This window comes from Electrona antarctica, assembly GCF_951216825.1.
Source record: "Electrona antarctica genome assembly, chromosome: 17".
Taxonomy (NCBI): Eukaryota; Metazoa; Chordata; class Actinopteri; order Myctophiformes; family Myctophidae; genus Electrona; species Electrona antarctica.
Window position 1 is genome coordinate 12,168,270 of NC_136798.1, and position 22,101 is coordinate 12,190,370.

At 42.5% G+C, this 22,101-nt stretch overlaps 1 protein-coding gene across 1 annotated transcript in view; it reads left to right on the forward strand.

Annotated features, from left to right (window-relative positions):
• LOC306940651 (monofunctional C1-tetrahydrofolate synthase, mitochondrial-like) overlaps positions 1-18,556 on the forward strand; it is a gene marked incomplete at both ends in the record, with an annotated part of 51,302 nt that extends 32,746 nt beyond the window's left edge. Inside the window, 3 exons of the mRNA XM_079525757.1 lie at positions 1,811-1,835; positions 5,623-5,682; positions 18,476-18,556. Of these exons, the coding sequence (XP_079381883.1) occupies positions 1,811-1,835; positions 5,623-5,682; positions 18,476-18,556 (166 nt within the window). The remainder of the gene's footprint in view (positions 1-1,810; positions 1,836-5,622; positions 5,683-18,475) is intronic.
• Between the last annotated feature and the right edge of the window lie 3,545 nt (positions 18,557-22,101).

A 22,101-nucleotide genomic window follows, 5' to 3' on the forward strand; every position in this document is an offset into this window, starting at 1 on the left:
GGGCTATCTGAGTGGTGCAGGGTACAGTTCCTGCCCACCACCATGGAGACTGGGGTTCGGTTAATCTGCAGTTGCCTGGCATATTTGCCATTGACAATGAAAGGAGAAATGTACGCCAAATATGACGTAAATGTGTGGCAACACAAACATTAAATGCCATTGACAATGAAGAGAAAATGTACGTCATAGACGAGCAAATCGGCTAACCAATCACATAAATTCAGTTGTTCATGAGATGATGTATGATGATGTATAATGATAAGAGCGCCCCTCACTTAGTCACTTCACACGGGTGTGATTTGTTAATAATAAATAAACAGTTCACAGATTCACTCAAAATGTTGGTTTAAAATCTGTTGATTCAAATTACATAGAAAATCACAACTGTTAATTCCAAGCACTATACAATGTCTGATACATTGCTTGATTGATGTATGTACTACCACTGGGACATTGGGATTAACCTACCATAGATTCCATCCTGGAGTCAAATCTTTCCTGTGATAAAATGGCCACAAATGTAATAAAAAAAGTGAACCAAAGAACAAGATTCCTGTACAGGATCTCCTCATGGTCAACAACAATACCTTGAAGACCACACACAGGAGCCCTCATACAAGGTTTATTTGACTATGCATGCACCTCATGGTACCATGTACAGTACCTCAAATGCCCTTAAAACAAGGCTCCAGACATCCCAAAACAAACTGATCAGGCTACTACTTGGCCTCACTCCCAGAACCCACCTCACCCCTGCCCATTTTGATAGGCTGGAATGGCTTAGGTTGACGACAGAGTACAGCAACTTGCAATGGGCCTGGTCCACAAGATCCGCTACACCACTAAAGAGACCCATGTACCTGTCTAAATACTTCCTTAATGTCAACGAAGTCCACACTCATAACACCAGAGGGGTTAAATTAATTTAGCTACTATGCCATTAAAATGTGGAACACCCTACCAACGGCCATTAAGAAATGTGAATCCCTAGACTCCTTCAAAACCGCTCCCAAAGAGCACTTACGGGCAGCTGCAATTTGAAACTGGCCCCTGTAAAAAAGTTAAAGTCCAGCCCCCCCCCACACCTCCCCTATTTTTCAATACTGTACACGTCGTCCCTCGTCCCCCCACCTTTTTTTTTACTTTGATTTGATTTGATTTCCTTTTTTTCATAGAAGTTTTCTGATGAATTGAAAATGGAGGACCCTGATGTAAACAAGTCTAGTGCTTTTTATGGTTTTATCCTCATAGCAGTTTTTGTATTGACTTGTGCTTTCGTTTGAAATGTACCCATTCTACATACTGTGAATGAAAAGTTTAATCAATCAACATGTGAGATAAAATGTTGTGTTTTTAGCAGATTTTGTTTAGAGATGACAGGCTCAGTGAGAGTGAAGTAGTAAGTGAAGGGATGACATTATTCTCACCTTTTTTTTTATTATAAACCTTTGCCACCCTCAGTTCATCCTAATGCTCTTTTCCTCTTTTGATTTCCTCCAAATGGTATTATTACATTTTTATGTGCCTTTCCATCAGCCTGAGTCGATTCATGTAGCGCTTTGGAAAGAGTGATTAATGAAAAGTTCAGAGGTCAAACGGCACATGGAAATTCACCTATTATTTGACGCAAGCTCACATTTCATCGGGACAGACAAAAAGGCAACGGTATTTATTGGATATCCAAAGGATGTTTTTCATATGGTTTCCTCATGTTGCTATTCTCTTTCTCTCTTTCTCTCAACCTTTAGCTCTCCCTTATTCCCATTCCCCCTTTTCTCTCATAACTGTCCCTGTTCTGTGGTTTCAACAGGGAAAAGAGAAAGACAATGGGCAACGTTTGTCACTGCCTCGTTAAAGAGCTGATTTACTAGTCATAGGAGGCTATGTTTGTACACCTCATCCTTGTTTTACACAATTGCTTAAGAAAATAATGCAAGGACTTCCCATTCCTTCCCTACTTCCTCCCAGGCTCAATTTATTTACATGCACAGTTTACCAATGGGTAAATTCAGCAATCCTAGGTTTTATACAATTATCATCGGTTCATCCTAACGTAATGTTCCTCTTAATTAAACACTCATCCTGAGAGCTGCCCTTTCTCCTGGTCGTATCTGTCTAAACGTCTTGGCTTGCTTGGGCAGCTAGACACACATTTCCACTGTCTTTGAACAAGGTTGACGTCCAGTACTAACACTGTCAAATCTTTCTGAGTACTCTGAGAAAGCCAGTTCCTCCAGATAGGCCTTATCCAAACTTTTTACCCACATTCCTTAAATGTTTCATTTATTTATTACCATTTACCCCCTGTAGAAGCAAAAGAAAAACATGGTGACACAACCGAAAATGCATTTTATCCCCTGGTTTTAAAGAGTAATGTGTTCTCAGTTCAATTCACTCCCAATATATATCATGTATGATGTATGTCATGCATACAGTATACGGTAATATAGCTATTATGTTATTTATGTTATTTATTTCTCGCTTCAAACGTTTTCAAAAACATTCTTGAGAGCAACAGTTAGTTTTAAATTACATTGTGTGTTTGTTTACATGGCTGTATGTTGGATACAGCATAAAAGCAAAGTAGCACAGCCAGGTGCTCTGAGCCTTTGATTATATAGCAGTCTGTTATTATGATCGGTCATTATCAAGAAATAACACAGCTGAATTCAGTGATTGACCAATCAGAATCAAGCATTCAACCAAGCTCTCTCTCTCTCTCTTGAAAAAGTTACATAGTATGACTTCAATCTATCTATATATGCAAGTCTCTGTGTGTACGTATACGCACGTACGTGTGTACGTCTGTAATCCACGTAACTCGAAAACCGTTCGCCCGACCGACTTCAAATTCGTCACACGCATTCCACACGCATTGTCCAGAACCAGCACAAAAGCCTCTGCCCGAACTCTGGATCCGATCACCCCTATATCTCCATATATGGAGCTGGCCTGTTCTGACATAACAGAACTCCATATAATGGGCATAAAAGGGACGCAGACATAATAACTTGGTGGGGCATGCATTTCCAACTTGCATCGTTCCAAGTAGGCCAGTGCCCAACGGGCACCACTCTAGTGTTGTAAATGTCAGGGAAAAAAAGAGAAGAAAAAAAATGTCAATCTGTGCCCATCTATTATACAATTGAAAAGGTGTGCCCAAAACGCTGTTCCCAGGACAGGAACAAAAGGCACCAGCTACTACGTCACTGACACACTGCAACACACACTGCAACAACCCACTAAACACACTAACACGTCACAGACTTACCCTCCGCGTCGATCCATGGCTATCTCCTCATGTCGCGCAGCACGGCCACACTCCACATCACGCGCGTAAAAATTGTCATTGCACTGCCACTAAAGCCGGCTCCCGTCCACACTCGCAAACAATATCAATATAAATAATAAACACAAACACGCCACAAGCACCGACACCCCCGCCTAATTTGTTGCCACGTCTATGAAAACAAGCCCAGAAAAAATGCCATTCAACACGCTACTTACAACTCGCTTACAATTCGCGGACCTGGCAACACTGCATCCCGTGATTCCACTCTTTTCATTGGCTGCGCCGCCAACATTGTCAAACATTGTTGCCACGTCTATGTAAACAAGGCCGCAAACCCTGACTTCCTACAGCCTACAGCCTATACTTTCACACACTACCACTCGCTTACAATACGTGGACCTGGCAACACTACATCAGCCCTTCCCAATGGCTCAAAACCCCACCACGTGACCCACGTGTGTTTCGTGTTACCTTTCACACTTCCGGAAACAATACCGGAAGTTACACGGTACACACACACACACGCACACACACACGCACACACACACACGCACACACGTGCGTGCGCGCGCACACACACACACACACACACACACACACAGTGTACAGCCTGCCGGAAACCAAAAGTAGAAGAAGACGAAGAACAACAACACAGGCTCTACACTGATTCTAACTTGGATGGAGAGCGCCGCGATTACATACACAGTTACACTCATGCAAACACGACCGCGTCGACACCTGGCGTGGTACAATCGGGACGAACCGACGCGCATATATATGGATAACAACAACAACACTACACGCAGCAACAACGCGCTGCAACACAACACGTAAGTCACGTATGTAACTATGGTTCTATGAATCCTGGATGACTGCTTAACACTGGATGATTGGCGTCCAGTGTTAAGCACTGACTCTGGCAGTCAGTAAGGCTGAAATAGAACAGCTGTGTACAACGCAGTGTCACTGCAGACACGTGTGTGTGTGTGGTGTGTGCGTGCGTGCGTGCGCGGGGGGGGGGGATTTTGGATCGCCTCGCGATGCAGCTGAAATGGCACACACACACACACACACACACGCCACAAAACGCTAATAATAATAATAATAATACACAATTAGAACACTACACTAATCATAACAACAGTACAGCACAGTACAGTACACATGAGTACAGTACAGAAAGAAAGCTCACATCAGAATATTAATCCATGTAATAATAATCATAATAATAAAACATAATAACACAACACTAATAACTATAATATCAACAGTACAGACAACAGTACAGTACATCAGAATATTAATCCATGTAATAATAATAATAACAATAAATAAGCACACAACACTAATAACAGTACAGAGAACAGTACAGTACACATGAGTACAGTACAGTACAGTATACTGTTCCTGCGCCTTGCCATGCTCTCTTTCAATCATAATAATAATAATAAATAACAACACTACACTAATAACAACAATAATATCAACAATACAGCGAACACTACAGTACACATGAGTACAGTACAGTACAGAAAGAAAGCTCACATCAGAATATTAATCCATGTAATAATAATAATAATAATAATAATAAATAATAACACAACACTACTAACTATAATATCAACAGTACAGAGAACAGTACAGTACAGTACATCAGAATATTAATCCATGTAATAATAATAATAATAAAAAAACACTAATACAACAGTACAGAGAACAGTACAGTACAGTACACATGACTACAGTACAGTACAAACACTTACAGTACAGTACAGTACAGTATACTGTTCCTGCGCCTTGCCATGCTCGCTTTCATACGCACATACACAAAACCAAACAGGGCCACTCAGCCAGCTTGGCAACTTTGCGCTTTCCAAGCAAATGCATAAATGAAAACATCATGGGTTGCCATTGCCTTCTTCCCATTTGCGACGCATCGCGTTAGGATGAGCGGGCCGAAGGCCCGCGAAATTCTAGTGTATAACAAGAAGAAGAGAACTGGAACTTGAAGAAATCTTGTAGTGTGTCCAGCCATTCGGATGGTAATCCAAATCAGCAGGGGCATGGATGCTTGGCGACCAGTCAAACTGGCATGCCACTCAAGTACCCCTTAACTTGTACCAACTGTTTAGACAAATACATCGCCAGCCAAAAGTGCATCCACTTGCGGAATATTTATTTTGGCTGAAGATGTTGAAAGTGCAGAATGTGAGTTTGTATGAAAGAGGCTGCTTAGGCCATGTTTATCCTTGGTTGAGTGGGTAGCTGTGGGATGAAGTGTTGGTTTCAAAACCCTCGTGTATGTTTGTGTGCCCTTCTAATTGTTGCAGGGTACGCCGGTGTTTGTCCATGCCGGGCCCTTCGCCAACATCGCCCATGGCAACTCTTCGGTGCTGGCTTTGAAGCTGGACCGGACAGGACGGCTTTGTCGGTAAAGAGGCCCACTGTTCATGCTTGTAGGGGGTAGTGGTGGAAGTACATTCAGTTCTGTACTTCAGTCTAATGTTGAGGTACTTTTACTTTACTTCTGGATATGTCCCTTTTTCAAGACTTTATATTCATGCTCCACTTTTTGATTCCACTATACTTATTTGAAACCCTTAGTTACTAGTTACTTTGTAGATTTAGATTGTCGTTACAAAAATCCACTTAAGGCATATTTTATACTTTTAGCTTGTAGATTGGCAAAAAGAAATATATGCATTGTGAGCTTTAATAGTTTTCCGTTGGTACTTTTAAGTATATTTCCATACCAATACTGCGTTTCAAGAAAAAATGATAGTTTAGGCCTTTTACTTGTACTTGTACTTGTACTTGTACTTGAACTTCTACTTCAAAATAATTGCACCACTTCTTCACTGAGCACAGGCCAGAACACACAGTAAAATCCTACACACAGCATATTAGTCCCAATTTTAAACTCTGAGATAAAGTATTGACACTCAGGATTTTGCTCAGCACATGCACACAAGATGCTTTGGAAAGGATGTAGCTGGCAACTGTAGAGTTTGGGAGTCCCAGTTGGACGTGCACGCACACACGCACGCACGCATGCATGCACGCACACACACTACTAGACCTGTAGAGTTTATTGCCCAAGTTTCCTTAACAGTCATAGTTTAGACCATGCCTTACAACTTACTCCAGCAATGAACTTTGGCCCACTTCCCTACTCCCAGAACCTTTGGCCTACATTCACCTTAGCACTGGTCCTGGCTGTCCTCTGCCCAGGTCCTGGGGATGTCAAACCTGCAGATTAGCCTCTTGTGGTCATGCGGAACCTTCTAGGAACAGGAGGAAAGATTGCGCTAAAAAGTGACAGTGAGAGGAAGGAAACAGATTGATAATCTTAAGAGCCTCTGGAATGCTTTAGAGTAAAACAAGCTAATCCCATCAATGTCAATGCATACGATTGTCCTCCATCCATCTTTATCTGTCTATCTATCCTTCTGCCGTCTGCTCTCTCTTCATTCACTTTGACTGCAGAAGAATTTTTGGTATGTATGTGTTTGGAGGTTTTCTTGAAAGTGTGGACGTTCTTTATTATGGCCTTTTCAGGTGTGTTTGTAGTCCATATAAATCTCCAATTTTGCACCGAAGTCTGACCTAATTGAATGTGTGTGTGTGTGTGTGTGTGTGTGTGTGTGTGTGTGTGTGTGTGTGTGTGTGTGTGTGTGTGTGTGTGTGTGTGTGTGTGTGTGTGTGTGTGTGTGTGTGTGTGTGTGTGTGTGTGTGTGTGTGTGTGTGTGCGTGCGTGCGTGCGTGCGTGCGTGCGTGCGTGCGTGCGTGCGTGCGTGCGTGCGTGCGTGCGTGCGTGCGTGCGTGCGTGCGTGCGTGCGTGCGTGCGTGCGTGCGTGCGTGCGTGCGTGCGTGCGTGCGTGCGTGCGTGCGTGCGTGCGTGCGTGCGTGCGTGCGTGCGTGCGTGCGTGCGTGCGTGCGTGCGTGCGTGCGTGCGTGCGTGCGTGCGTGCGTGCGTGCGTGCGTGCCTTTGGATACAAGCATTCTAAGAAAATGACGTGTTAAAAGGAACAGTTAACTTATTTGTGGAGAGACACCACATAAACACAACAATTTCTATTGTAGAGCTGGGGAAACATGTTGGCAACATGCACTGAGAAATAGTGTTTAGTTTCACAACACTGGACGGGGGTGTGTGTGTGTGTGTGTGTGTGTGTGTGTGTGTGTGTGTGTGGGTGGGTGTGTGTGCACATCCTCCCTCCCACCTTTGAAATTCCCCCTCTCATCTCTCCTTCCATCTGTTCTGGTCCCTCCTTCACCTGTCTATGTTTGTTACCCGACTCTCAGCTATGTCAGGAACTCGCCCCCCAACTCCGCTATGCAGCTGGGGTGCCTTACAGTAACTCCCCCCCCCCCCCCCCACCGCCCACCAGTACTCTCTCTCTTTCACACACTCGCGCGCACGCACGTCACACACCTTTTTGTTTATTTTACTGGATCACTGGTCATACTGGATCACTGCTAATTGAAATAAAACATCAGTCTTTGAGTCTTTATAATCATTGTCAGTAAGGGTAATTCAGAACCGTGCGTTTAATGCTCAAATTTATGCTCTGTCGTACGGCCTAGGATGAAGTATCTCGTCCCCTTTAGTAGTGTATAATCCTATGCGTTCTCTGCCTGATTGATGGAGCCTGTGCTAAAATAGTAGGTGCTTTTGACGATCAAGATAACAATTCCATAGTTCCTTCTGTTAATATATTGTTCAGCAGCAGCTTGTCCTGCGGTCTCCCTTGGTGCTGATCTCCTGGGTCCATAGGCACTCCTGATGAACTCTGCATCCATGAGCATCCAACGTTTATATTCACAGCACCACATTTGCGCCATAAAAATATGAACACTTTAGAATCTCAGTTTGTTGGACAATGCTGCTTTTGGAGGAGGGGTGGGACTAACCATGCATTAGAAATGCATTCCACATGCCAGCAGTGGTGTAAAGTAACTGTACTTAAGTAACATTTTGAGGTACTTTTACTTTACTGGAGTATTTGCAATTTCCAATACTCACACTACATCTCGGATCCAAATATTGTACTTTTACTCCACTACATTTATTTGAAAACTTAGTTACTAGTTACTCGATTTTGAGTATTATTACAAAGCATACAGTAACTACTTCAGCCCCACTGTATATACATTTCTGCCATTTGAAAATAGCCGATCTGTAGATCAAAATATATCAAAAGATATCACATATACATTTGAAAAACTGGTGAAATGGGAGTACTTTCTACTTTTGGTACTCCACCACTGTTCTTTTGGAGGAGGTGTGGACTGTGGGGCTCGTCCCAACCATGCATTAGAAATGCATTCCACATGCCAGATGTAAGGGATTCCTCTATCCTCAACAGGCTGGGCTGGAGGAGGCTCAGAGTGCCCTTGGACTGTACAGTACAGGTTTACTGTAGGCTACCATTTCCCACAGCACACAACCTTCGCCTCACAGCTCAGAAACACATTTGACTGCATAGAGGAATGGACACTAAAGTCTTAATCACACCAGAGGAGTGAACAAAATGAATATCAGCCAGCGTTGATTTTTTCATCTTATTACTATATCCAAAATCCCAATGATATCTTGCCTCCCGTAATGACATCGACTGTGGCTCAGGAGGTAGAGCAGGTCGTCCAATGATCCATGGGTCGGCGGTTCGAATCCCGGCTCCTCCTGTCTACATGTCGAAGTGTCCTTGGGCAAGACACTGAACCCCAAATTGCTCCCGATGTGCTGGTTGGTACCTTGCATGGCTTCCGCCGCAATCGGTGTATGAATGTGTGTGTGAATGGGTGAATGTAATGCACAATCTATGTAAAGCGCCTTGGATAAAGGCGCTATATAAATGCACCATTTACCATTTATCGATACTGTAAAGCGCCTTGTCTAAAGGCGCTATATAAATGCACCATTTACCATTTACTTCTAGTAGTCTGACTGCTAGTAACCCCGCATGACAGAGCTCTGTGTTCCCTCCAAAAACCAACCAAACTATTCACAACGGCGCATGCCTCCTCATACCTCCTGTCCCTTTGGCTCTGGACAGTTTGAGGTCACCATGCAGACCTAGAACCTCACACGCTTGTTTCCTTACAACATCCTCTGGATTCACGCCACTCTTGGTGTCACTTGGCAGTACAGTTGTATGTACGCCCTAGTTTCTATTTGCTGGCAATACTGTATATTGATATTGCTATATGAGACTAGATATCGTCTGGGATTCTGGTTCTTATAATTCCATGATATTCCATTAATGTTGGTTTTCCTGGTTGTAATCACTTAAACCCAATTTCATAGTTTTAAAAATGTACAAAAACAAATAGGCCTATATGCTATTTGCTTTTTTAATTTACAAGAACATTTCCATTTGCTTAAAAATATTGTGATATTTGTAATTGTCCATATTGCCCCATCATACTCCAGTCTGCTTTCTGTGGCAAACCCCATGTCTGTCTAAATTCTTGGGTGCATACCATAGGATTGATTTGTTACTCATGTCAACAAAAGTCAACATGCTGAGATAGTGTAGCTAAGGCCCCCATAACCACAGTTCTTCTCTGCAGAACGTCAACCGTATCAGTCATATACCAGAAGTATAGTTACACTTTTCTAACTATATATTTTCTTCCAGGAAATTCCTTATGTCCTGTAATTGGCCATCCTTCTCGCCATTATCCTCCCCCTTATTCTAGCTCTCATTCTATCTCAGCTCATCACAAGTGTGATTTTTAATTTCCTGAAAAGTAACGGTTGCTAGTTTCTGCATGACAGTGATGCGATTTTGCTAACACAGCAATGTGTTTCTTCAGGGAAATTCACTCCTTTTCCCACAAAACAGTTACAGCATAGTTAGTACTTAGACATCTCATCCACATTCACTATAGCCAGTAATGAGTTACTCCACTTTACCAAACAGAGGAGGCTAGTCTCTTGTGGTCAAACTCAATATTGCCTATATACAAACTGAGTGGTTTAAAGATATCAACATATTCATCCAATTTTATCAGCCATATTTTTTAGATTACATTCCGATTGTCTACAACAGGCTTACAAAGTTTGCGAGCCCTGGCAACCCAGCCTTGTCGAGACCTGACTTTTTTAGTTATTTATTTGACTACTCAGTAACAATACAATACAGAGAAAATTCCCCTTCAGAGGACCATTCCCTTTTTCTGATAATCTGAGAAATAGAGAAATAGAAATAGAGAAAGAAGAGCGAGAAGAGCGAGAAGAGCAATCCTCCTATAACCAAGTTTGACAGTTAAGCAATATGACACAAGAAGGTGTCCCTATGTTGAGTAAGAACCCCTTGCTGTTCGTCTGCCACAGTAATTGAAGCCGGCTTGGGGCAGACATCGGAATGGAGAAGTTATTCAAGTGCCGGCCTTCAGCACTGAAGATGCATGGTGGTGGACCTATAGTGTAAGTTAATGCCCACTTGGCTGTTTGAGTGTGTGTATGGTGTATGCTATAGCAACTGCTTGCTCTCACAACCAACCACACATATAGGCTACATATTGTACTCTTTCTGTCTGAAAAATAATGATAGTGATAGCAGCTCTACCAGCTCAAGCTTGTAGATCAGCTATTTTCACTATATGTTGTACACGCGTCCATTGTACAATATGGTATAATATGGGGTTCGAAACATTTTCGGCCCTAGTTGAAAGAGGGCATCCAAGGACAAGACGACTATTTGATAGTTCTCGCCAATGGTGCAGTCCAATCTGTAAGCAAAGAGTTGTGTGCATTCCTCTCTCAAGTAAATGTTTATGATCTATATCTTGAGTGGCCCATATCCTGGAATTCTAATACCTAGAAGTATTGGTTTGTAATTCCTCTTGGTGAAAGTGGCATTAATTATCACTAATGACTCATGCAGACATGATCAATGTCTGACGTTTTTTTCGTGGATTTGTCGCATATTTCAAGGCAAATCTGGAGCCCATATAGAACCAAATTCCTGACTTCACTCGCTCATCCCCTGGTTTGCGGAAGTAATTTATCTATGGAGAAAAACATTGGGTCATCTTAAAATCGTCTCATATAAGAATTGTGGTCCAAAAATAAACATATCGTCTCTGCGATATTGTCGGGGAGGTGTCTCTGTATCGGTGTCAGTCACTCATATTTGATATGCCCCCCCCCCCCTACTGCTCTCATAGTCAGTGGAGTTATGGCATGGGAGATCTAGTAGGGGTCTGGCTCATTATGATAATGAGCTAGACTTAATTGATTTAGAGTACACTGAAAGATGACTTACTGTGACGCACGCACGCACGCACGCACGCACACACACACACACGCACGCACACACACACACAGACTCCTATGACAAGAATGCCACCTTTGCCTAGTGGAAACGGTAACTTCCTCTGGGCTGCTACGGAAGGTCAGTCAGGATCAGGAATCCCAGAAACACTTGAGCATGCTGGGGAGCGATTGTGCAGGTTGGGCTCAGTGCCTGGAGCAGGCTCTTCTGGTGCTCCTAGTGGGACACAGCAGAGCAGTTCATAGTTCTTAGAGGGTCCTATACAGAGCTCTCGATTAGAGTATGCTTGGAGCCTAGCCAATAGGTCCACTCCAGATATAATGCTGACCATATCAGGCACCCCTTGGCTCTGTTGAAAGTTTACTTTGGTCCAGAGGAGAAATAGGGAGGCACAGTGTTAATGATGTAAGCATTTTGACTTTCTGCAGATGTCTGACTTGATGAGATCTGTACACATGCATGATATTATGCGTGCGTGCGTGCGTGCGTGCGTGCGTGCGTGCGTGCGTGCGTGCGTGCGTGCGTGCGTGCGTGCGTGCGTTTGTGCGAATGTGGGCAAATGTAATACTGCTTTTGATGACCATCAAGTTCAAACGAGGTCTTGATGATGCAGTACGTAAAATAAGAGTTGATAGTAGTAAGGCATATACATTGTACATCAACTACTTACAAGATTAGTTGACAGACTATTATACTTAGTTGGCTCAGCCTCTCATTTCCATCTCTCTGTCCAGGGTTCCCACACATTACAGGAATGTTTGGATAGGTATGGTATGCTAAGTCCTTCTGTGAGTTGCGTGAAATGCTTGAGAATTTAAACTAATAAAACACGTTTTCTTAACTACATTAACCCTAGCATCCCTGTTTTGCTTTAAACAGTAAAAGGTATTGGTATGATCTTCCTAATTGTGGATATGCATTAGGAAGCGCAGCTAACTCTAACAACCTGGCGGCACATTGATGCATGGCTCCAATGAACAGCAGCAGTCAATGAGGTATCTATGTGTATAGCTATGATTTCTGCCAGCATGAAGTTAACTTTATGGGACCCTGACGAAGGCTTGTATAGCCGAGACGCGTTGGTCTGTATTTTAATGATCTTTGCCATGCCGTTATAATAAAGGCTTTTTTCACTTGACTGGAGCAGAGTGTCTTGGACCTCTTTTTTTCATGAAGTTAACTTTACTTCACAGGCCCACAATTAACATATTTAGACCTGAATAAATGTACTTGCAACAACTAATGTACTGTACATACCAAGAATGTACCTATACCCCCAGGGTAGGTACCCTCACAAAAAACATGCAGTAATCCTGGTCTCTAAACTGCCTCCCCCTGGCCAGCCGGGGAGCCTGATGGAGGGGAAAGGAACTGGTTGGAATAACGTGTTCCTTCTACGCGCTACGTCCAACCAGGGAAACTCCCCCCTGTCAGGTGAAAAGAAGCAGCTTGGAATCCTCATGCATAGAAGGAAGCATGAGGTCAGTCCGCTGCCCCCCCAAGTTGCTGGAGGGTGTGTAGAGCCCAGGATCACATTAGATAATTGACACAGGGGTGAAAAATGGGTTACAAAAAAAAAAAGTGGATAAAATATATATATACCAAAAAAAAAAACTAATGTGAAGAGATGCTGTCTCAGATTGAAAGGTAAAAGAGTAACAGGTCTAAATGGTTAATGTTATTACCTTCAGCTGTGGAAAATACCATTGATCGACAGTCAGTCGATCAAACTGTATATTTGACCATTTCCCTATGTTGAGTAAGAACCCCTTGCTGTTCATCTGCCACAGTAATTGAAGCCGGCTTGGGGCAGACATCGGAATGGAGAAGTTATTCAAGTGCCGGCCTTCAGCACTGAAGATGCATGGTGGTGGACCTATAGTGTAAGTTAATGCCCACTTGGCTGTGTGAGTGTGTGTATTGTACTGTATGGTGTATGCTATAGCAACTGCTTGCTCTCACAACCAACCACACATATAGGCTACATATTGTACTCTTTCTGTCTGAAAAATAATGATAGTGATAGCAGCTCTACCAGCTCAAGCTTGTAGATCAGCTATTTTCACTATATGTTGTACACTCGTCCATTGTACAATATGGTATAATATGGGGTTCGAAACATTTTCGGCCCTAGCTGAAAGAGGGCATCCAAGGACAAGACGAATATTTGATAGTTCTCGCCAGTGGTGCAGTCCAATCTGTAAGCAAAGAGTTGTGTGCATTCCTCTCTCAAGTAAATGTTTATGATCTATATCTTGAGTGGCCCATATCTCCTGGAATTCTAATACCTAGAAGAATTGGTTTGTAATTCCTCTTGGTGAAAGTGGTATTAATTATCACTAATGACTCATGCAGACACGATCAATGTCTGACGGATTTTCTGCGGTTTTTTTCGTGGATTTGTCGCATATTTCAAGGCAAATCTGGAGCCAATAGAGAACCAAAGTCCTGACTTCACTCGCTCATCCCCTGGTTTGCGGAAGTAATTTCTCTATGGAGAAAAACATTGGGTCATCTTAAAATCCTCTCATATAAGAATTGTGGTCCAAAAATAAACATATCGTCTCTGCGATATTGTCGGGGAGGTGTCTCTGTATCGTTTACGACAGTCAGTCACTCATATTTGATATGCCCCCCCCCCCCCCCCTACTGCTCTCATGGTCAGTGGAGTTATGGCATGGGAGATCTAGTAGGGGTCTGGCTCATTATGATAATGAGCTAGACTTAATTGATTTAGAGTAGACTGAAAGATGACTTACAAGTCATAATGCAGCTATACTAATTTGCTCATGCAAGTCACCGGCCATAAAATTATTTCATGTCACATGCACCCACAAATATAAAGTCATGTTTGTTGGAGTGTCTTGTATGGTGTGGACTATGGTAATTACAGCCATACATGGCTGAACCCATAGGTGGCAATACAGCACCCTTTTGGTTCCAATGGGTGCTTGAGGATGGGAAGCAGAATTAAAGAACCTCTTTTGGCACTAAGCTGTTGGTGCCATACATTTTATAGATGTGAACAACAGCTCAGGTCTGGATAGCTTTTGAGTCACTAAAAGAGCTCTCCATAGACACGTTTCTTTATTAGGATAAACCCTTAGTTTGAGATGTACTGTACCATCTTGTTTTCGAGAGGGTTCCAAAAATACATACATGTCACAATCGTTACATATATACAGAGGAGACAAAACAAATTGCATACCTACATACCTGGACAAAACAAAAACAAAACATATGCAATAACCATTGTGAACCTTGAAAAACATCACAGCCTTATAGCATAATTTCCAATAATAGAACAGATTTTGAAAATACTATGTTCAATACATTGAGTGCAAAGAAATGTAAATAAAAAATAATGAAATAATATAATATAATGTTATGTCATGATTGCATGATGGCATATGTACAGATAACAATAGCTTATAACAATAGTATAGTAGTAGCAGATAATAAATAGTGTAGCGATATTACTGTCAGTTTTAACCAGGGACCTCGACCAGTAAGCTTTGATTTCTGCTTGCATTCCACACATTTAATGCATCTGGGTAGGCGTTGTGTTAAGACAGTTTCTGTCGGTACTTTGCAGTCTGCACTGCCTCAGGCTCCCAGCTGTGTTCACATTTTCCTCTGATAGCCTCATATATATATATATATATTCATGTACATAAATACAACGCCCACTAACGTGGTTAAGAGCAATTATTTGATTAACAGCCTGACCAGAGCCTTTTGTGGTGGTTCTGGAGAACCGTGGGTCCGACCGACTCGATACCTGGCACTGCACTCCCTGTGGGGGTGTGGAACGTGTGTGTCGAATGTTACGTGCATTACAACCGTTCACGCACACACACACACACGCACGCAGAGACGTGGCGCATTTATAGTAGGACTAGACCTGTATGTGCCCGTCGCAGTCGGCCACCGGCCTACTTGGGAACGATGCAACTTGGGAACCTAATGATATGATATACGTTGCCATAGCACACGTTTTAACTGTCAGCCGGTGTCCCACATGGAGATCTGTGTGTGAAGACTGCAATAAAAAATAATGAAATAATATAATATAATGTTATGTCATGATTGCATGATGGCATATTTACAGATAACAATAGCTTATAACAATAGTATAGTAGTAGCAGATAATAAATAGTGTAGCGATATTACTGTCAGTTTTAACCAGGGACATCGACCAGTAAGCTTTGATTTCTGCTTGCATTCCACACATTTAATGCATCTGGGTAGGCGTTGTGTTAAGACAGTTTCTGTCGGTACTTTGCAGTCTGCACTGCCTCAGGCTCCCAGCTGTGTTCACATTTTCCTCTGATAGCCTCATATATATATATATATATTCATGTACATAAATACAACGCCCACTAACGTGGTTAAGAGCAATTATTTGATTAACAGGCCAAACAGAATCCTTGCATGTGGTTTCCGGTTGTGTAGGCCCTAAACGACCGGAGGTGGGACTCCAGTGTGTGTGTGTGTGTGTGTGTGTGTGTGTGTGTGTGTGTGTGTGTGTGTGTGTGTGTGTGTGTGTGTGTGTGTGTGTGTGTGTGTGTGTGTGTGTGTGTGTGTGTGTGTGTGTGTGTGTGTGTGTGTGTGTGTGTGTGTGTGTGTGTGTGTGTTGCATGCGTCTGGGCGCACGTTCATATCTGGCTTGAATCACTGGTCTCTCAGGCAGGTTCAGCTGAGCAAATAATGAATCAGGCTAAGTTAATTGTAAGGTCTGTAACAAGAACCAGAGAGGCTGGCAGGAACAGAGCCAGCAAATACAGACACAGATGGACCCTCCGTGGCTTTAATGCCTCTGTGATTTGTAGTACACACACACACACACACACACACACACACACACACACACATACACACACACACACACACACACACACACACACACACACACACACACACACACAAAACAATATGGGTTTACTTTTACGTTTTTAATGTGTTAGGCCTCATCACATGTCTGTGTTATTTGACAAAAAGTATGTATTCTAGTACAATACAGTTATTCTATTAGTATATTATATTATATCCTTAAAATATGGACATAGACGTTCCGGCCTACTTGGGAATAGGCTATGATATACGTTGCCATAGCACCCGTTTTAACTGTCAGCCGGTGTCCCACATGGAGATCTGTGTGAAGACTGCAAACTGAAAAGTGTACTTGGCAATCAATTGGGCCCACTGGCAGAGCCTGATTGGTTGAGCCCCAATTGGGTGAGGCAGAGCCTGGAAATTGCACAGGTGAAAGGAGTTGGCCTCATTAGGCCCACTGGCAGAGCCTGACCAGAGCCTTTTGTGGTGGTTCTGGAGAACCGTGGGTCCGACCGACTCGATACCTGGCACTGCACTCCCTGTGGGGGTGTGGAACGTGTGTGTCGAATGTGAAGTCGGTGGGTCAAACGGTTCTCGAGTTACGTGCATTACAACCGTTCACGCACACACACACACACGCACGCAGAGACGTGGCGCATTTATAGTAGGACTAGACCTGTATGTGCCCGTCGCAGTCGGCCACCGGCCTACTTGGGAACGATGCAACTTGGGAACCTAATGATATGATATACGTTGCCATAGCACACGTTTTAACTGTCAGCCGGTGTCCCACATGGAGATCTGTGTGTGAAGACTGCAAACTGAAAAGTGTACTTGGCAATCAATTGGGCCCACTGGCAGAGCCTGATTGGTTGAGCCTCAATTGGCTGAGGCAGAGGCTGGAAATTGCACAGGTGAAAGGAGTTGGCCTCATTAGGCCCACTGGCAGAGCCTGGCCCCGGTGAAAGGAGTTGGCCTCATTAGGCCCACTGGCAGAGCCTGACCAGAGCCTTTTGTGATGGTTCTGGAGAACCGTGGGTCCGACCGACTCGATACCTGGCACTGCACTCCCTGTGGGGGTGTGGAACGTGTGTGTCGAATGTGAAGTTGGTGGGTCAAACGGTTCTCGAGTTACGTGCATTACAACCGTACATGCACACACACACGCACGCAGAGACGTGGCGCATTTATAGTAGGATAGCTACCAGTGTACCTATACAAACTAGCTGCTGTATTTCAAAGGCATGATATTTTTTACTTCCTAGACTTCATAATCAGGGGCTTGAGTAGATACAGTACGGTTGAGCCATGATGGAGATTGTCTGTGGTCAGTGTGGTGGTGGTGTTATTTATTTATTTATTTTTCCTTTAAATGTTTTATAACACAATTTTTGCAACCCATTTTTTTCACCAAGTGTCAATTATCTTATCTAATCTAATCCTGGGTGCTATACACTCCCTCTGCCAACCTGGGGTGAGCAACAGACTGACCTCATGCTCCCTTCTATGCATGAGGAGTCCAAGCCGCTTCTTTATACCTGACGGGGGGGAGTTTCCTCGATTGGACGTAGTGTGTGGAAGGAACACGTTATTCCAACCAGTTCTCTTCCCCTCCATCAGGTGCCACGGCTGGCCAGGAGGAGGCACCTACCCTAGAGGACATAGGGAAAACATGCAAACTCCCCAGACTTTGGTGGTATTATTAATGTCAGACTCTGCATCTTTCAAATGATTATTTCTTTATTTGCTCTGGGTTGCATCTATCATAGAAGATGGGAACACAGGCACTTAGATGCTCTAAAAAAAAACACCTGACTTTAACCCAATTGCAACCTTCTTGGACTACTTCTGATTCTCTCTCTGTCTAGCTGCACACTCACACAAACACATACTGAGTCCAACATGCAACATTATTATGGGTAATATCCTTCTTGGGAAGCTGCATGGTGATGAGATGATTCATACCGTCTGAGTTTCATATTAAATACAGTAGTAGTCGTGCACTATTGAACTTCCATCTGTGGTGACTTGCATGTTTCTACTGTGTGTTTCTCTCATCCAGAACCTGAACCTCGTGGCCGGTGGATCCCATAGCAAACTGAAGAAGCGCATCTGTTTGGTGTTCCTCAACGTGTTCAAGTAAGATGCCAAAATTAGTAATAACTTGCAGAGAGATTGGGGAGGGAAGCCAGGCGGGGAATGGAATATTTGTCATTGCACGCATTCCTACAGGCTGGGGCCGGAGTGTCAATTTTGTTTTAATTTGATTCTCATTATAAACGATTCAAAATAGATTCATAATTACCAAAAATCGATTTTCAACTGTTTTACAGTTACACGTGTTTTCACTATTTGGTGTTTGTGATATGAAATGTAAGCTTACCATAATCTCAGTAAACATCATGTCTTCAGTTCAGTCATATTCAAGTGACTCCAGTCACTTGACCCTCGTTGACACACCGTATTACTTGTATCAAGGCAATGATGTTGTGTTAGAATGTGTTAGAATTGTGTTAGAATTACACCTAATGTAAGATACCATCAAAGCCAAGACTTTTTACATGACCCTCTCTGGTATTATATAATTTTTACAGGGCTAGACTTGGTTGTTAAAGTCCAGAACAATATGACAGAAATAATTGAGATAAAACTGATTGGGAACATTTTTTTTAATGAGAATCGATTTTTTGAATGAGAATCGATTTCTTTCAATCGTAAACCTCACTCAAGCAGGTGAGCCAGTAGGGTGTTGACACTGATGTAGTAGGGTACTACAGCAGTGACAACCCAGAAATGTGTGTGGGGAGGAATTTATTGGCATAACTAAAATCGGGGGAAAAGGGTTAAAAATATTATAAAGACATTTTATATATAATTATATACATTTTATATTTCAAAACTCCTTTGTAATATAATAATGAAAAGAATTGTTGTAGGAAATACAAATGTTTTTTACTCATGTCCCCAAAAATTGGTCCCAACCCATAGTTTGAGAAACACTGCGCTAATCCAAATAGCAGCTTCATGTCAACTGGCTTATCAACCTGCCACCTCCGAATATAACAGTTGCCGTGTTGACTCCACAGGACAGACACCCAGGCAGAGATTGACCTTGTGTGTCAGATAGCCAAAAGTCTTGGGCTTCTAATACTGTGCCATGCCACCACTGGGCGCTGGCCTGCATGGGTGGACGCGATTCAGTGAAGCTGGCGCAAGCTGTGAAGGAGACCAGCAGCATACACACTAACTTCCAGTTCCTCTAGAGGTGAGAGCACAGTCATTTCATAATGCATTATGGTGAGGCATGTGGCTATTTCTGGCCCCAGTGATCAAGATATATGGAGTAGGATGTGGTTAAATATGTAATGGGACTAAAATTGGCTAATGGGTGGGCAGACCACCCAGTCACTATGGGTTGTGCTATGGCCTCATCGCATGTATGTGTCATTTGACAAAAAGATGCTCAATACAGTTGTTCTATTAGTATATTATATTATTATTAATATACTATACAGGTATATTATACGAATTTATACTGTTATTGTATAAAGGTGAAAGTTAATGACATAGTAATCTCCAGCAAAAAATAGATTACATATTTGGGCCGTATTCTTGACAACAAGCTGACAGGTGAAAGCATGGCTTTCACCTGTCAGCTTGACAGGTGACAGGTTTTTTGATCACCAACAAATTGGTGATCTTTTGTTAACAAAAGTGCTCCCAGGACTCTAGTTGGAGCCCTAATTCAGCCCTCCGTTGACTGTCTATGCTTACACCTCTTGGTTCTCCAACATCTCAATGTCACTATTAAAACTAAGCTCCAAACTTCCCAAAACAAACTAATTTGACTACTTCTCGACCTGGGGCCCATGACCCATCTTTTTGCAACCCATTTTGATAGTCTACCGTAGTTTGGATCCGGGTAGAAGACAGAGTGAAGCAATTGGGATTGACATTTAAAATTGTAAATGCAGCTTTGCCCTCTATGCCCTCAAAAGTACCCGCATACCTGACTAACTAGCTCAAAATAGTGAGCGACACCCACAGCCACAATACTAGAGGGAGCAAGAACAACGACCTGGTACCACCAACTTTAAAAACAAACATGGGTAGATCCTTCTAGTGTGGAATTCCCTGACTCCTTCCCTCAAAAAATGCAAATCACTGGCATCCTTTAAAACAGGCCTGAAAATCCAGCTTTCAGCCTGCCAAAGGGAGAAGAAATGATCGCTCCTCCCTTAGTCAAGTAACCACCCCCACCTCTTTATGAACCTGTTCCTTTTTTCCCCAAATTTGAATTTTGTTGTTATTTTTCTTGTCATGATTATGAATTTAATACCCTTGACCTGAATGGAAACAATTTTTCGGTGATATCCTTTTAGACTAAGTGTTAAGTAAGTGTTTGACTGTACTCTGTGCTGTTTACATCAATCAATCAATCAATCAATCAATCAATCAATCAATAACCATATATAACCATATGTAATTTAATTTTGTTCACAAATTCATGGCAGAGGCAGCCATGCAAAGCTGCTCATCGGAAACGGTTAGTAATATACATATTATAATGGTATATCACTGCCCTGCTTATCTGAAGCTTGAAGATTATGTGCACAACATGCCTGTTTGTCAAAGCTAGCTGCTGTATGTCATAGCCAGATTAAGCTGCTTGCTTGTTTGTCTATAGTAAACCTCTTGGTTTATGATTAGTTTCAAATAGCACTGGCCTGTGATGCTAATTGTACGGGACCTGTTGACAGATATTAACACACACTGCAATATACAGAGTGCTGTCAGAATGTTGTGGTCAAGAGGCCAAGCCATTAAGCTTGTGTCACCTCAAGTGGCAAGTTCATAGCGGGAGATCAACGTTATCTGTGCTCTTCCAAAACGGTTGATTGGATATTACATAGTGATTTAAGATCTAACATAGAACCTTTTGAGGCGTGTTTAGACCTTTAAAAAGATAGTCACATGAATTATACACTTGAATGGTTCCTACAAGCTGTAGATGTAGATTGTTTCTTAGATTGTTTTTTGATTTCTTTATGAAATTACTGAAAACATTAATTTATTTATTTTTTAAGTTAATGAAAAACCGTTTTTCTTTTTTTGAAATAATAATAATTAAAAACAAAATATAGGAAACAAAAAATATAAAAATGTGTCCGCGGCCCACAAATGGGTCCCGACCCAGTGTTTGGGAAACAGTGGACTAGAGGGTCTCATCTCCCTTGATGAAGAGAATCAGTGGCCAGCATCCGTTACTATGACTCAGCTATTCTACCTACATTACCTGATGACCTCCATAAGGGGACTTCCACAATGATGGTGATATGTTGTATCTAATCTTCCCAGACAGAATATTTGTTAGACCATTACAGTATAATGGGAGAATTTGATTTAAATGAGCAGCATGCTGGGATGGCTCTGGTTAGTTGAGGGAAATGGAACAAAGTTAACCACATGTCATGAACCGTAGCCTTCAATTCGGGGGCAAACATTTGGCAAAAGTCGGAAAAAGCACTTCTATAGCAGATTTGGTGTAGTGGGAGAAAGGGGTGGGGGTCTTCTATAGACCCCTGGCGGACTCTGGTTAACTAAGTATATAAGGTGGTTAAATTAAGGGTGTTTAGAAACATAAGCTCTATGTTACACCTACATACAACTCCTTGACTCGAGTAGAAA